This window comes from Rhamphochromis longiceps, linkage group LG2, assembly GCF_057381845.1.
Source record: "Rhamphochromis longiceps isolate RC_006_pf linkage group LG2, R_longiceps_female_GT1.1, whole genome shotgun sequence".
Lineage (NCBI taxonomy): Eukaryota > Metazoa > Chordata > Actinopteri > Cichliformes > Cichlidae > Rhamphochromis > Rhamphochromis longiceps.
This window is the reverse complement of record NC_140558.1, coordinates 35,569,228-35,586,036: the sequence shown is the minus strand read 5'-3', so window position 1 is coordinate 35,586,036 and position 16,809 is coordinate 35,569,228. Positions and strand designations below refer to the sequence as shown.

General features: G+C 40.3%; 1 protein-coding gene across 1 annotated transcript; it reads right to left on the bottom strand.

Moving 5' to 3' along the window:
• Positions 1–98: 98 nt before the first annotated feature.
• Positions 99–16,474, bottom strand: kdm2ab (lysine (K)-specific demethylase 2Ab). Its single transcript, XM_085426009.1, has 23 exons — positions 16,284–16,474; positions 15,824–15,865; positions 13,271–13,409; positions 13,016–13,094; positions 12,881–12,927; positions 10,845–11,023; positions 10,534–10,640; positions 10,276–10,369; positions 9,390–9,543; positions 9,158–9,273; positions 7,524–7,650; positions 7,121–7,395; positions 6,932–7,009; positions 6,570–6,827; positions 6,071–6,199; positions 5,861–5,947; positions 5,471–5,695; positions 5,249–5,278; positions 4,004–5,049; positions 3,151–3,314; positions 2,861–3,007; positions 2,474–2,689; positions 99–2,382 (listed from the first exon to the last, which is right to left on the bottom strand). Exons 2-23 carry the CDS (start codon positions 15,857–15,859, stop codon positions 2,201–2,203), a joined length of 3,915 nt encoding a protein of 1,304 aa, XP_085282135.1. The 5' UTR covers positions 15,860–15,865; positions 16,284–16,474; the 3' UTR covers positions 99–2,200.
• Positions 16,475–16,809: the final 335 nt, after the last annotated feature.

Genomic DNA, 16,809 nt, shown 5'->3' with positions numbered 1-16,809 from the left:
TGTGTCACCAAGGGGGAAAAACCCTTCCACTCACTAAATATACCAAAGTTGCTAGCGTTAGTCAGCAACTAAACGACTACTGTACCTGCCTATGGAAATTAGTGGGCTGAGTTAGCTAGGCTAACTCAGCCCACTAATTTGTTGTAGTTAACGTTAACTAGCAGCTAGCTGGGCTAACGTTAGCTAACTGGCTAATAACATCATTTCCCTCTCGTTTTGGCGCCTGTGTTCCATTATTCGTAACTGAAGACAGCCTAAAATGCGCCTCAGTGTCCGCTCATTTTTTCCACAGTGTCCTTAAAGTAGTAAAATAGCGGGTGAAATTGCCGGCTGATGGAGTTAGCTAGCTTCTCCCCCGCTGCTGCTACTGCAACCATTCCCCCCTTTCTTATCGCAGGGCTGTCTAAATAACACAAGACACGGCCTTTACTCCGCTTTCACATCCAGGTCCCTCGAGTTGGGGCATCCGAGATGATGCTGGTGACAGTTGATGTCGGGACGGCACTCGTTTCCTGCCAAGCAAACGCCTAATAAAGGCGATTACATCTGTCAGTCTGCTGCGATCCGGTACAAATATTCCTGTGTATTTACAGCCGCAGCGGCAGTTTTCTTTATTATTTATTTATCTAGGCGTCGCTTTATTTCCAGGTTATTGAGAGATGCTGGGTGGAGCCACCGAGGAGTGGATAGATGGTATAAACAGGAAAATACTAGTGATGTAATTGCAGTGCATCTTCCCCACTTTCAGCTCAACAGAAATCACGAAACCCAGCCATTGTTTATCATTCTTTTATTTATTTTTTTCTTGAAAAATAACACAAATAACATAAAGTGAAAAAGGCTTCTGAAAATAATTACAATGCTACAGGTTCCCCGTTTTGATAATCTAAAAGAGGAAAAACACATTTACACAAAAGTATACATTTATATTCTTATATTCATTTTTAAGGGATATGGCCAGGAGGAGCAGTCTGGGAGGAGACCTTTGATATAGAGCCATAACACTATAAGGGAACAAAGAAATGAGCAGAACCCCCACCTCCCTAAACAAAACATCTCTACACTGAATCTGACAAAGTCATGTGAAAAGTAGATGGTCACATTTTTTCCTCTCTTTTTATTTGTAAATGAAAGCAAAACAAGTGTATCAAAGACAGGTGGGGAGCGGTTTAATCTAGAATAGTTTTGCTCTAAATGTTGTCTCTGTACAAAAACAAAGCAAAAGGAGTTTGGAAATTATAGCACCTGAAGTCTAACGTTGTTTGAAAATGCACCATTTATCTGACACCTTATCCTTGGCTCGTCCCCTACACTTAATGCAACCTGCCCTTTTGTTGGGGTGAGGTCTTGTTGCCATGTTGATTGCCTACTCACACTTTTAACTTTCTTACACACTTAGCATCCATATACACCATACAACTGGACTTGTGTCGCAACCAGTGACTTACAAAGCTGAATAAACATCTGGTAAACATAGGTCATTCCCGTAGCTCACGTTTCCCAAGTCTGACATCGAAGTCCTTTCACCTTTACTTTCCTTTTTTTTTTTTGTTTGTTTGTTTTTTAAGTATCAAAGCATAGCTGTTGTGCATGAAGCGCAAGTCATCAAACAATTGAACAGAAAAAGATATTAATATGCTTGAAGCACCCAAAAGTAGCTGAAATCAGTTAAGTTCAACAAAACAATGCATGTTTGTTCTGCGGATGAAACTCAAAGTCTCTGCTTATCTTTCTCAAGGCAGAAAGCTTGTGATGACAGTCATGACTGGCTCTGTCCAAAGAAGAGTTGATGACTTTGATATCCACAGGATGTATAGTCTAATACAGCTTTTAATTGCCTGCATTCTCCCACTTAGGAAAATTTAAAAAAAAAAAAAAAAAAAAAAAAAAGATGTTTTCTCCACTCACCACGAAGTCCCAAAAGAACAGCAAAAAAAGCTCCTGAGTCCTTTTTTCCTTTTTAAGTACATGGCAAAATAAAATGTAATGAAAAGAAGCATCGTTCCAGCTGTGACATGCCATTTGACCCCTCCCAACAGCACCAGTCAGCGAGCCCTCCCAGTTTAGACCCCACCCTTCCTTTGCGTGGCACAGGTGCATGAGCTTCCCTGCCTCTCTCTGTTGCACAGATTCACATCAGGATCCACTCCCTCCGCTTTTGCATCTCAAATCACGTCTGCAATGACAGAAGGCGAGCCGCTTAGGATATCCGCTGGATCAGTTTTTCGTCCGATAGGCAGTAGAGTGTGTTGACCGACAGCTCAGAGATGAACGCCTCACAGGCCTTGCGGGAGACACCTTTACAGCCTCGTAGGTCAAGCAGCATGATGCAAGAGAGGCGGCGGAGATACTTCAGACACGTATCTGTCAGTTTACTGCAGCCTGGAAAAGAAACGTGAAAACATTTATCTCTAGTTGAATGAAACTTCCCAGAAATGCTGTCCAGTCCATATACTTCCCAACAGTTTCCTACCTCCCAGATTGAGTTCTGTGAGTGTGTTTCGCGTGGACGAGCCCACTGCAGTCAGCAGATTGATGGAGTGGTCGGTGAGACTGTTGCAGTGGGACAGATCCAGTTTTGTTAAATGGGGCATGTGGCGGATCACCAGACGCAGAGTGGAGTCGCTAATGTCCAAACCTGCTAGCCGCAAACACTGCATGGACCGCAACTGACTACGATTGTCACAGCCTGGACCAGAGATGAAAGAAAACAAGCAGAGACATTCTGTAAATTTGGTAAAGGAAAGGGAGAAAGGAAAAGGAAAAGACACGAAAAAGAAAGAAAACTATACTAAATCTATTACTTGATAATGCACATCGTATGATCCCTTTGTACCCTCTGAGGCTCCCCTTTCCTTACCTGGAGGAGTGACTAGATCCCTGATCTGAGCATCTTTGACGGCATCTGCATATCGCAGATCAAGTGAACGGAGTAGAGGGCAACCAGAGGAGCACAGAGCTGAAACAGAGGACCAGGAACAACCTGCCAGCATCAGATCCTTCAGCCCTGTAAAATGGGTAAGATTTAAATAGTGTTTAATGTCATACAATCTAAAAATTGAGTCCCCCTTTTATGTGTTAATATTGTTAATACATCTATATTGTCCCTTTCAGAATTCAATAATCCTGGAAGAAAACTTGAGTGTGTACCAGGCAGGCGGTCAATGAGCCAGCTGAGCTGTTTTTTAGAGATGTTGGTCCAGGAGAGGTTGAGTGTGACCGGCTGTCTCTTTATGATGCCTGTCAAGGCCTGAGGACTAACCGTGCGCTTGATGCTTAGGTCAATCCGCGCCCAAAGCCGCTTGTCTAAACACCTACAGATGAAAACATGCATAAAGAACATATCTGTGCATTTGTAGATATATGGGTCAGCGATACAGTCTAAATAAACCATCTTTTAGGCTTTCAAAAGGGCTCACTGGGCCTTTTAACAAATACAAATCAAAGTGGTCTGAATTGATTTTAAAAGACTGAAATCCAACTGAATCTTACTAAAATCTTTTTAACATTTAAAAAGTAGAAGCAAAATTATCCTGCCTCTACAACATGAAATTGAAATGACCCACAAGACGGCCCAGTTAAACATACCTCGATCGTGTGATTCACACCTGTAGTCTGGCATAATTTAACAACTTTAAAAAAGGTCCAGATTCAGAGTTATCATAAATATCAGATAAAAATGCTGAGATCCTGAGGTGATCAGCCAGGTAACAGTCATCACTTTGCTGAACTACAAAAAACAAAAGTCCAGTAGGGTTTGTAAAGCTCTCTTAAAAAGTGTGAAGCTTTTCTTTAACTTAATGCAGAGACCAGCTATAGAGGCCACATTAACCAGAGAACAAGCCATCATTTGTAGCCAGCACAAGTAACGTCAGTGATTTGTAATTTAAATTAGGTAGAATGGGCCTGAACGCGTATGTTTTACTTTGCTTTTTATGAGTGTAGTGAAACAAAAAACACTTTAAGGAGATTTGTTAGTAAAGTGTCAGGGAAGAGGTCTTACCATTTGTACCAGTTCTTGCAGACTGCCATGCAGACGCAGAGATCTGCACGATTTAAGTAGCGGAAGACAGACACCCACACCTCTCTCTCACAACTTGGGTTATTCCCGACACTCCCCCTTTCTGCTTCGCCCCCTCCTTCCTGCAGGGCAGACAGAGGGACGCGGAGATGGGGAAGCTCAGAAGATGAAGACGAGGAAGCTCCATTGTTCAGTTTGGCTGGCCTGGTCAGTCTCATTCTTTTTGAGGCCTCAAGTCTCTCTGAGTGGGAAGTGCGAGTGCCAGTGTGTCCACTGCGAGTCTGCGGTGGTGTGTGCCTATTTGAGTGCTGATCAGGACAGGGGCTGCGATTTCTAATTGGGGGTCTGAGGAGGGCTCTGGGCTGGCTGTGTACTGTGGAAGTAGCAGTGTGAGGGGCGACAGCCTCTAATTTGGGGACAATAGCTGACGGGTCCTGTTTGGCTCTGGTTGGCCTTTGGAGTGTGACTTTATTAAGATATGTTGCATCTCTGTCCCCTGTTCGACTTTCCTGCTCCATCTCCTCCTCTTCATCCTCATCTGCTCCATTTTGGTTGGCCATCTCAAACCCGTCCTCTTCTCTTTCTTTGGCTGCCTGTCCTTCCCGTCTCAACTGTGGCTGGTTCTCTTTATCACCTCCCCTCCCGCTGTTCTGCCCACTCTCTTCTTCTTCGTCGTCGTCACTGCTGCTGCTGTTGGTGCTGCTGCTGCTGCTGTCCTCACTGTCCTCTTCCAACTCTGCGTGACTCTGACCACCTCTGATGCCTTTTCCTGCCCCTCCTCCCCGCAGCCTCACACCTCGCCCTCTCCCCCTGCGGGGCTCTCCTTTGGGTGCAAGCACTAAACCATGGGAAGACTGCTGCTGCTGCTCAAAGGACTCGGTCTCTACTGGATTGCTGTGGTAAGAAGACCCATTCGCCCAGGTGGAACCTTGACCTCTGCCCTGAGGTAGTCTGCTCGCTGGAGAGCGCAGACGAGGCAGCACCCTGGAGCCCAGCAGCCTCGGGGAATGAGCTAGAGATGACGATTTCTGTTTAGAGGGAAAAGGCAAATATCAATAAGACATGACATGTTTCAGACATCAAATCTAGTTCTACAAAAAATGGTTTTGCATAATTGTGTCATCTGCTGCAGATATAAAACATTGAAAAGTTAATAAAAAAAACTTCACAAATGCAACAGTTTCAAATGCAATACAGAATAACTGCAGAAATAAGTGCACCACTTACTGTTAACATTTTGACCCGATCCAGTTTCAGCTGCAATAAAAAGAAAAGATGTAGGGAAGAGTCAGCTACAGAAAAAACTAATCTATGAATAGATAAAGTGTTAGCTTATTATTTAAAGTCAGAGACAGTTTCCCCAAACAGGTGTTTCAGTTGGAAAATCAGTAGCAACTAAAAAAAAAAATACAAATCAATGTGAAACAAACTTAAGTATCCCCAACTTACTCTCTTTTTATATCTGAGCTGAAGCTCAGTTGCTCGTTTGCGGCTCTGTTGATGCTGTAGTAGCAGTTTCTGAGAAGGCGGTGGTGCTGTTGGCCGGCCTTGGGGTCTGCTACATTTTGCTGGACCCGCCTCTTCACCAACACCAATTCCTTCCCTGTATGAAAGTTTGGACTGTGGCAAGGAGGTTGAGCCTTCTGACTCTTCACTTTCCTCATCGCTGGAAGACTGATATGGGAGTGTCATTATTAATTAGTGTATCAACATCAACTATAAGGCAACAGGAAGTGGCTGATAAACAATAAAGGGAAAAGAAAAAAAAACACGTCTGAAAGAATGAACCAGCTAAAGCAAGAAGGAATCAAAGTAAATGTAAGAAATATATTTAAGCACCTCTGATGCTGAATCTTTTCCTTGGTAACATTTGGGACACTCCCAACAACTCGGTAAGTCCTTATTGATCTTCCCCTCACCAGGTTCCTAAAACACAACAGGTAAATGTTTGAATTGGAAACTACAAAACCTGATCACAAATGCAAAAAGCATCAATGCAATAACTGTGTAATGTCCTTAATTTATACGCTAGATCAGAAGCAGACGCACCTTAATGCATTGTCGATGGGCGATTTCTGAACACACAGAGCACTCCATGAGGGTGTGAGTGATTGGATTTGCTTCATCTGACTCCCCCTCTCCACATATGGCACATCGTGCTGTGTTCGGTAACGCAGGCTAGATGGTGGACAAAATAAAGCCCGAAATTTTACATATAATGCTGACAGGACACTTGTTAAGCCTTGATTATACTTTCGGTGTCTATGAGTCGGCAAGGGTCTGAGTGATGTAACCTTTGGCACACACCTGCCTGCTTTTTTTTTTTTTTTTTTTTTTTTTTTAAACTTAGCTGTCAGGTCTTCAGCAACTGAGTATAATCAAAACTTTAGAATGATTTTCCAGTTCAGTTTGTCAACACACTTTAGAGTAAGACGCTTCAGTAAAAGTATGTTTTAACAGTTTTCAGTGTTTCTTCTGCATGCATTTACAGATGGACAGCATAATTATTTCAGTGTATATAAATACAATGATGGGTATGAAATCTTACTGCTAGACACTGTCGCATGACGCAGCTCTTCTTCATGCGCCCAGGTCCACCGAACTTCCTCATGTCATGGCAGTACTGGCAGTTGCCACACTCCTTCCTGCAGCAGGCAGCACAGCGCTTGCACCTCACCCGTCTCCGTCTCAAGGCGGAGATGGAAGACCGTTTGGTCTTCTGACCCAGAGGCTTGTGGAGGGTGGGTCCCAAGCGAGGACGGTAAAGAACAGGTGTAGGAGGAGTGGGAGGCTGGTACCATGATGGCTACATATACAAGACCAGCAGGCAAAATGCATGTTATGATTGAGTCCCACAAACATCAGGCAGATGATTAAAAATAAAGCTTAGAAAAATAGTTCACTACTCACCCTTTCAGGCCATCTGACTATGGGCTCTCCAGTGTAGGCTAGCTTAGGGCTGTCATCGGCACAATCTGTCAGAACAGCCTAGACAAAAAAATATGGAAATGACAGATGAGTATTTGGTCTAAATATATTAAATAGAGCATGTGACTACATTCTAAGTTGATCAACGCAAGGAACTTTGGTGACACTCACCCTCATGTCCTCAAGCAGGCCTGCAGCATTCGCAATTCCTTCAGGGACGCACTTTTTGTGGCTCGGCAGCTCCTCCAGTTTTCCTAAAAGGTTCCACAGTCCTTCCAGCTCAAAGGGGGTCAGCACGGGCCGGGGTTTGCTAACTTGGATTGGTTTTTCTTCTTCGGCATCTTCCTCCTTGATCTTGATATCCTCATCTTCATCATTAGTGTCATCTTCATTGGAAGCACCATTACCAGTGTAGGCATTGTTTTCGAGGTCAGCTGGTGTTAAGCCTTAAAAAAGGAAGCATGTAGTGTTTAAAGTTAAAGTAAGTGATAAACAAATGTTTGTGTTCTGTAGGAAAGAAAAAAAAAAGGGGGGGTGGGGGCAGCGGTCTTTATCTGAGTACATTTATCCTTACCTATACCGAGGGAGTACTTCTTGAACTCAGGGGTGAGGTGCGAGATGTCTGTCAGACAGTAAAGGTATCTCTCCAGGACGTACCAGCACATCTCATAGTAAAACGGGTACCTGAACTTTGCTGGCACCTAGGGGATGTTGATAAAAACAGACCAGGAAGAACTGCTAAATCTTATATAATAATGATATATTTATGTCTGCATTTCTGTTCCTGAACTCCCCCTAGTGGATTGGTTCAATCTTTATGAAACTTGGCCCATAAACTACCTCGGGTACCAAGACTAATAACATCACAATATGGCGGTTGATTCAAATATTTACGGCAAATAAAAAACTGCTGGGTTTTTTTCTGCATATTTGTATCCAGAACCTGCGTGACTGAGGCCAGTTTGTAATATACACCATTTTTACGCAGGTAAATAAAACGTCCAAAGAACCACAATGGACATAAAAGCAACCAAGTAGTCACATGAACAATGGGTATGTCAATTCATTCGTTTGAGCTAAAGTGTTGCCTTGCTTTTTCAATTATTTCCTTCTTCGTTTCTATTTCTATCACAATTAAAAGCTCCTATTATTGATTATAAAGTGAAGGTTAAAGTGTTTGACCTGTAGCAAAATGTTGAAAATGTCCTTTTCTCTCTAAGAAACCATGTAAAGGTTCATTTTAAACACTGCTCAAAATCATATTTAACCCTAATTTAGTACTAATTAAACTATTTATGCTTATATTATAGGTAGATCAACATTTACAAATAACAGAAACCATATGTATAGCAATCAATGTAAATAAATGACGGAAATATGAGCCATACCACATACAGGATGGGGACATTGATATTACATGTGTTCCTATAGGAACATGTAGGAAGTTACATGCTTGTAATGCATCTACAATGGTTCCAAATTGTTAATAATTAAATGTCTTTTTTAAAATTCTCAGCTGCACCTATGCAACTATATTATTTATGTTTTTTGTTTTGTTTAACAGCTACTGTCAAGCACCACAAAAAAGAAGCATTTGTCACACGGTAGCTGTGGTTTTCACTTCTTCCTAGAAATATATATTTTAAAAAAATATGGTGTCACTGCAGACACAGCAGTCCAGATACAAGCTGAACACCTGTGTGTGTGGGCTAACCCAGCCGGATACCTAACCTGTGTTATAGCTAAATTTAAGAAAGGAAAAGAAACTTGACATAGTCTCAAAATAAACTTCATATTTTCCATAGCACATTTTGATTTCATCTACCAGTTAAAGTCACAGCATCTCCAAATTTATAATATACAACAATCTCTCACACAATTTGAGGTCTAGTTTTTCCTTTCAGACTTTTTAATGACCTGCAGTAACCCTGTCAGTGGGCTACAATTGTGTGGATAGTGCTTTACAACCCCTGGATTCATATCCAAGAACCAAAAGATGCATACATGTTTCAATTTCAAGAAAATGACAGTACTGGCATCAGATTTCTACAGTGGGAATACCCGAAAAGGTACTAAATGGTTTTTTTAGACTTGTCTTTTTCGCCCCTTGTAATTTCCACACGGCCCTGAATCATGTATTACATTACTCTAAAATCTCAAATGATTTATAAAGACATTTAAACAGTGAGCTGTTTAACTGCTGCTCACCCGTGTGCGATCCTCAATGGTGTAGATGTTGAGCTGCATCGGGATGTTAAAGCTGTGGAGGAAATTCCCCCCAAACACCAATGTGTCCTCTGGTGTGTACACAGCATGGATCCACCCTACACCATATTAAACACAGGATGCTTGTTTACATGTGTGAGAGGCTTACATACATTGTCTCTACCCTCGTCTGTAACTGTATGTACTAACACTATTATTCTATTACAGAACAGACCTGATGGGATGACGAAGGTGTTCCCTTGATGGAGCTCTATCCTTTGACAGTCATGGCACTTATCCCCCAAGAAGATGTCTCCCTGTTTTCCTGATAAAACCCAGTTCTCATACATCTCCAGGTTCTGTGGTGAGGGTGGAATCAGCCAGAACACCTGTAGGGGGAAAGTAAATCTTAGTTAGAATCTGCAATGCATGCCAACTAAACAATTTGATCTTCCCTCTAGTCTGCTAACAAGAATTGAATTTATTAAAGGAACTGGCATGCACTCATAAAAATGTCCCCGTCAGTATTTACTGCATAATAACAAGAAGTGTGATAACATTAGATCATACTTTGATTTATTCTGAAAGCAAGACTGAAGAAAAGGACTGTCCCAGATTAAGTTTTTACCCAGCTGTTATAGGCACTGCTGTTAGAGTTTCTGTAAACACAGCAGCCTACCTGGATTTTTTAAATACAAAAGCCACAATTGTTAAGTTAGCTAATGTACCTTTACTATTATGTTCAGAATTCCTACACGCTTGTATCCATTTCAGAAAAAGCTCAAACTTATCATTTGCAGTAACCTCAGTGTTTGCATCTTCAGTAAAATACACCTTTCTTCTCCTTCTTGCTTATTCTCCTTTAATGCCACCAAATTTCTCTCAATGGTAAAGGCTGTAAAGTGGGAAACAAATTCTCCTTCTGGAAACCCTCTGTGAGTGCAGAGATGCACACATAGCTCCTTTGCTGCATGTGGGCCTCATAGTTAGCGTTGCAACTGTGCAACAACAGCCTACATACACATAGAAATGTGCCTGTTAAAACCACCAAAGTTAACAACTATTCTGATGGACACCTCGTTAAATCTATAGTTCTTGTGCGGTGTGACATTCAAACTGACCTTTCCTCCTCTCAGAATGTGGTACCAGACGGAAGTGCCTCCAAAGTCAATGTGGAAATCTGTGAAGCAGCCCTGCACACTCATGAGACAGTACCTGAGAGATATGAAGGCAGGATTGAAAACCATCAAACAAGATTAAAATGTGAACAGAAGCTGGCATACAGATTAGCTAGCTTACATTTGCATTGATATAGGAGAGGGTCATGATGGTGGTTTCTCTACAGCACAGCAAATGTTAAATGTTGTTAGTTTACTCACTTCTGTACTTTGGGATAGTGCATGTCTATGATGGCATTGGTGGAGTCCCTCTGCCTCTCCTTGATATGACGGGGCCACATGTTGTCCACCCAGTCAATAAGGTCCACCTGTGTAATACAGAAGTACACAATTAAAATTTCAGCACCAAACCCGAGACTATTCTGATGATCAGCACCACTTTCTGCTTAACACATCACAGTTGGTCAATAACTAAAGGTGAAGTTACGGATCCATTTTTTTTTCCCCCAAACAGTTGCTTCAACAAGTACAGTTTCTGTAAACGTCATGTGTAAAACTGTGCAAACTCTCACCGAAGCAGGCCGTTTCACCAGGTTTTCCAGTCTGGTGTGACTGAACTCTAGACTGATGACATTGTAGAGTTTTTCTCTTTCTGATGGTGGCGTCTCATAGTACCGTCGCCACTGAGCCATCGACATCTCAATTCCTTTCTGGGTGTTCACATCCATAACGTCTACAATACGTCGACTACCTGTAAGCACATTAATGTCAACTGAGATCATTGCTTACTTTGCATAACACTCACCAGCAGGGCTGGGCGATATATCAAGTTTTTAAATACATCGATATATATTTTTATACGAGATATGAGATGTGAAGATATCGTTTATATCGATATAGTCTATGTTACGTTATAATTATACTTGTGCAGCCGCAAGTTTGCCTCTCTTTCGTCCACTTTTGTCTGTACGCAAAATTACTCTGCCTCACCTCTCTCCTTCACTGAACACAACTCCCCCTCCCCCATCATTTCAACTGCAGGCTACAAGAAGGACACAGAGGAGCTGGTCAGTAAAAAAAAAACATTTGGAGATTACTATTTTAGTGCTGCCAGCGTTAATCTCGTTAAAATGACATTAACGCTGCATTAATGCGACAAATCTCCATTAGCGAGTTACCACGGATCGGCACGTGCATGGGGCTGGACGGTGTCAACGTGTTAACGAGCTAACCGCGCTAACGCGTTTGGCCTAAAATCCTTTAATTTTCTCAAAAATCGACAGTGCGCCTTATGTATGAATTCTGGTTGTGCTTACTGACCGATAACCGATTTTATGTGCTACATGGCGCTCAGCAATCTGTCAAAAAATGTTTTAGTACAACTTTGGTAAGCTACGAAGCCACACCGCTTGATGGATTGTCAGAGCATTACGGCTACCGTAGTCAGGAACCTCGTGGAGTACTACGTACTGTCCTTCAACATGATATTACCGTATTGTGTGTGTATAAGGACCACAAATGGCCTGGTTACAGAGCGGATTTCAAACTCAAGGCTGTCAGTCACGCAGTAGAACTTCGGAACAGAGCAGCTGCAAAATCTGTCTTTGTTATTATGCTCAGCATCTTTTTAGTTTGCATTTTGACTGCACAATTGTGAGCTTTTTGTTATGCACAAAAACAACACTGTTATTTTATTTATGGAGCATTATTATTTAATAAATGCTGATAATTTATTTTACGTACATCTATGCTGAATGTTAATAAAAGTGCCTGTGTGACATCTGGGACAGCTTGGACTAAGAACTCTTTTTTTGTTCTTACTTTATGGCTTAAAAATAAAAAATAAAAAAAACGAGATATATATCGTATATCGCCATTGATCGCCCAGCCCTACTCACCAATTTATAATGGATATTTTGTAAACCTTTACTCCATTTTTTCCCCCAATATGCACAAATTTTTGGAAACAAAACAAACCAACAAAAAAAACAAATAAATAAAAAAAACATTACTACGTTTTGGAGCCACAATGAGCAGAACAGTACACAAGTTAAAAATCAACTCTTCAGTGCTCTGTGGGGCTGTTACAATACAAGAACTATTTTCTAGATCATGGGTGCAAAAATTTAAAAAAAAATAAATAAATCAAATCAAGAGGCGTTTAAAAAAATAATAATAATAAAGATTATAACAATAACAATAAGATTAGTAAAAACAATATTTTTAAGTTGAACAATGTAGTGCAAAAACATTTTACAAGTATAAAAATATTATTATAAAGTGTAATTATATTTTAAGATTCCATCTGGCAGTGTCATAAAAACAAAAAAGAAAATATTTAGGCTTTCTGCTGTAGTGCTGTGGTTTTAGTGACATGGCTTTATATTTTTCTTGCCGATAAAATGTTGCTGCTTAGGTGGGCTGCCACATTTTCTGGTAAAAAAAAAAATTTAGTGAATGCAATTTTTGATGCAACCCTCCCAATTATCCAAGCTTAGGATTGGCACTAGGATTGGCACTAGGAGTACACTAGCGCGTTACCCCTGAGGCTGGGTTTGTGGCTACTGGTTAATTGCTTCCTCTGAATGGGGATAAAATAGGAACTTACCAACAAACAACTTGACATCACTCACGCTAAAATCCGGATCTGGCATTCTGTAAGAGAGGTAATAATTTTACTATTACTTTTCTTTGGTGAAAGACACACAGTGAAAAGAGTTTTCTAATGAAACCAGTCCCTTACTGCATGCCAAGGCCATCAGTAGTCTTGAAGATAATGGGATCCCTGAGTCCTTCCCTCTGGATGTATTCAAATGTGAATTCTAGAAAAAAGATACACATATCAAAAACAAAACAAAAACCCCCAAGGGACAAGAAATTTGTAGATAGACTCTTACAAAAAAATAACACATCAACTCATCTCACAGAGCTCTAGATATAATCACAAAAGGTTCTGTTTTAAAAAAATAAAAAATAAATTTCAGTACACTAGTCTCACCTTTACCCTCCATGTGTTTGATCAAGTCACTGCCGAATCTCTCACACTCCAGCTTTTCATCCAGGTCAAACATTCGTTTTCCTTCAATTTCATCATCGGAGATTCCATCGTCCTGATAGCGGCGCTGTGTTCGCGTACGCTGAAGACAAATAAAGGTTTTCAGTTAAAGTCTGTGCCATCCAAACCCTTAGAAATGGCTCGGGGTTTAGTTTCACAAAAACTTAAACTTAATAAAACTTAATAAAGTTTTAACTTCACAGAATTAAAAAAAAATAGACATGTTTGTTAATTTATCATTTTATTCCTTTTATCTTCATATGGCAAAAAAAAAACCCTGCTCACAAACACCAAACAAATGAATATACACTAAAAACATGTTTACAGTTCATATTTGAAAGCTACATATTCAATGTATAAGACAAAATAATCAATTACAGACACTGCAAGAAATATTTTTAAAATACAACATGTAACGTAGATCTAATGTCCCCATTTGTTTTGAGATCAGTGACTACAGATAATATATAGAATTTCTAAGAATTTGAATGTTTTAAAAGTAATTTCCAAACACTATACAGATGTTGATTATCCCGGTACTCTAGGCAGTTTATATAGTAACCTTCATCCAGATTGGTTAACGCATAGAAGAGAAGCTAGTGAACAGACATACATGCATACGCTATAACTATTAGAGTAAGATGTACTCTGGGGGCTTGAGTCTCAGAAAAATATAAATTATATTAAGGTAAAAATTTGTACGGCTTCATAAATTATGCGACACAAATCAAGAATTACAGCTACGCACAACAGCCATCCACCAAGAAGAACAACCGGACTTTCCAGTATTTTCCAGCTTCATGATCTTAACTTCACTGTCAACAGATATCTCTCAAAACAAGGTCCCAAAATTGCAGTTTACCAAACAGTTTCCAGTGCATAAAGAGCAAATAAACAAGGTGCAATTTTGTCTCAAACCCACATCCAGCATAACTCTCAGTTATGAGGGGGAATCCCCTGTCAGCATAGCCACATGGGCCTAGACCTGGCAGAGGTTTTGATAAAGCCTTCAGCCTTTGGCGATAACCCTGTGACGACTGTGATCAATCAGCAGAGTATTGTGAACCTGGTGGAGTTTTGTATAATAAGCTTAATCATTTACAAATGTGGTACAAGTGGGTATTTAACTGTGTTCATGGTTACTACACAACAATAACTAAAAGAAACACAGTTTGACACCTTGAGTTAAATACTCATAGAAAATGAAGAAAGAAATGTTTGAAAGTTTTAGAAAATATAAAACAAAAAGAATTTAGACTTTAGCCTAGTTTCCACACACTTCATCACATATAGTAAAGGTATCTTATTTATAATAATCAGCTGATACTGACGAGATCTGATTGGAGGCACACACAAAGAAATAACTGAGAGCTGGATAAATTAAATGTGCTTGAGAGGAAAACCACTGAAAAACAGCTGTATATTACTACAATATACTTAAACTATTATAACACTAATAACTGGATTACCTTTTGGCATCAAGTTAAATTTCATTATAGGCATTTAACAAGACTTTAGACCTATACCACAACATTTTTAAGAAAAGAAAGAAACTGAAACTAGCAATATCAAAGCTTTAAGCAAAGAGCTGGATAGATGTAAGCCCATCCAAATTCATCAATCAGTCAGACACAAAAATCAGTTCATCTGGTAAACAAACAATACAGTATTACAATAGCAGGGGTTAATCTTCTACACACTGCCCCCCTTTAACTCCCCTCCTGCCATTCATCCTATGTGCACTGCTTGGCAAAACAGATGGATGAAGCACATGAATTCTGTTCTCAGATCTCCCCACCCCCATCTCTACACCACAAATGTAGTATTATTTAAGATATAATAGTCCTTACTTTCAAAGAACACACAGTCCCTATTACTATTAAACTAAAGCAAGTCAATATTACCAACGAAACCAAAGCTAAAGCTTCCAGATAAAGCAATAAAAGAAGAAAGCATAATTAATAAAAATAGTATTAAGCAACCACTTTATGTGTGCTTTTATTAGGTTTTCGTGCAATAAAATAATAATCAACAATGACAAGAAGTCTTTTTAATAATATAAATATACCTAATATTGAACCTCTGCCCCGGTAATAACAGGAATCAGCTGGTGCCATTTTTTGAGTACAAACCGCAGACGGTAAGCTTGGAGTTTATTGCTTTACATCGACAGGGAAGAGGGTGAAACAGGGTCACAGCACAAATGCTGTCAGTTTAGACACTGAACTTGACCTTTTCCTGAACCCAGAGCCTTTACACAGGTTCACTGCCGTTATCATTAGGGTGCCACACAAAACAAAAATGGGACCATTACCGTGAACACAATGTGCCAAAAAAAAGAGAAAAGAAAAGCAGGCCGCTCTAAAGAAAACATATCAGTTCTCATTCACTAAATCGCTTATTGTCCATTAAAAACCCGCATTGAAAACGAAGAAGTTGCCCTGCTAACATAAAACAACGAATCCGGGGATTTAACAGTTGGGTGAAGTTACTTACCAGGCGCTTGCTGTACCGTGTATGAGAATCCTCCATTATTCTCTGGAAGCGAAACAAAAGTTTCTGGTCACACAGATGAAATATCCAACCACTGTCCGAGTATTTTAGTTTGTTTTTACACCCAGTCGGACAGAAACACACCCCCTCTCAGCCAGATACCCCTGCTAACGTTAGCCAACAGTGTTACTGTAGCCAGCAAGCTACGGTTAGCACAGCACATATAATTACCAACATAAACGTTCATCTCGCGTCATTCTATGATGATAACTGCCTATAAGAGTAGCTTAATTTTAACACAAATACCCGGAACCACCGTCTCAATTTTCTTCCGTTTTTTAAGTGGCCTTATCGGCTAGCGTAGACTAGCTCAGTTGGCAAGCCCTTTCTTGAGTCGTCCGCTATCGCTAGCTAGCTATCGTTAGCCTCTGTACACGGTAGTTGTAAGCTTCTTTATCATTACCTCCGCGATTTAACTCCTTTTAGTCGCAGCGGTCACAGTAATGCTTCCCAACTAGAGCGTCTAAAACCTCCCAGTAAAGTTTCTCCCCATGTTATGGGATAATAGCTGTGTATATTGTTATGTTTATTATTGTGCGATAAAGTTAGAACGGTTCGAAGCCAAGAGACGCCATTTCCAGCTAGTCAAAAAACATACACACGAAACGGAAAAAAAAGGAAAACGCTCAGGACCCACCCCTATTTACTCCACTGCTCCGAGAAATTAGCATGTAGGCGCTCTCATTGGGCACAGGGTGTGTCACTTAGAGCAGATTAGCATATGTTAACATACAAGTATGTTTAGTTTGTCTGCTCCGGTGTGACCGGTAAATTAATATTTTATATAAAACAAATACTACTGGTATTTTAGTATTAAAATTTGTATTAAAAGCATTTTATATTATTAGACACCAAGTAGTGTCTATTTTTTTTGTTACCCGATCTCTACATCTGAAGATTTTGTGCCTTTACACTGTGTTCTGACAGCA

Coding starts and splice junctions, on each gene's coding strand:
- kdm2ab (XM_085426009.1), bottom strand. CDS start 15,859: ATGGAGGATTCTCATACACGGTACAGCAAGCGCCTG. Junction 9,274..9,389: donor CACCTTCGTCATCCCATCAG/GTCTGTTCTGTA, acceptor AATATGGTGTAG/GGTGGATCCATGCTGTGTAC. Junction 7,651..9,157: donor CCATTGAGGATCGCACACGG/GTGAGCAGCAGT, acceptor AACATCCCCTAG/GTGCCAGCAAAGTTCAGGTA.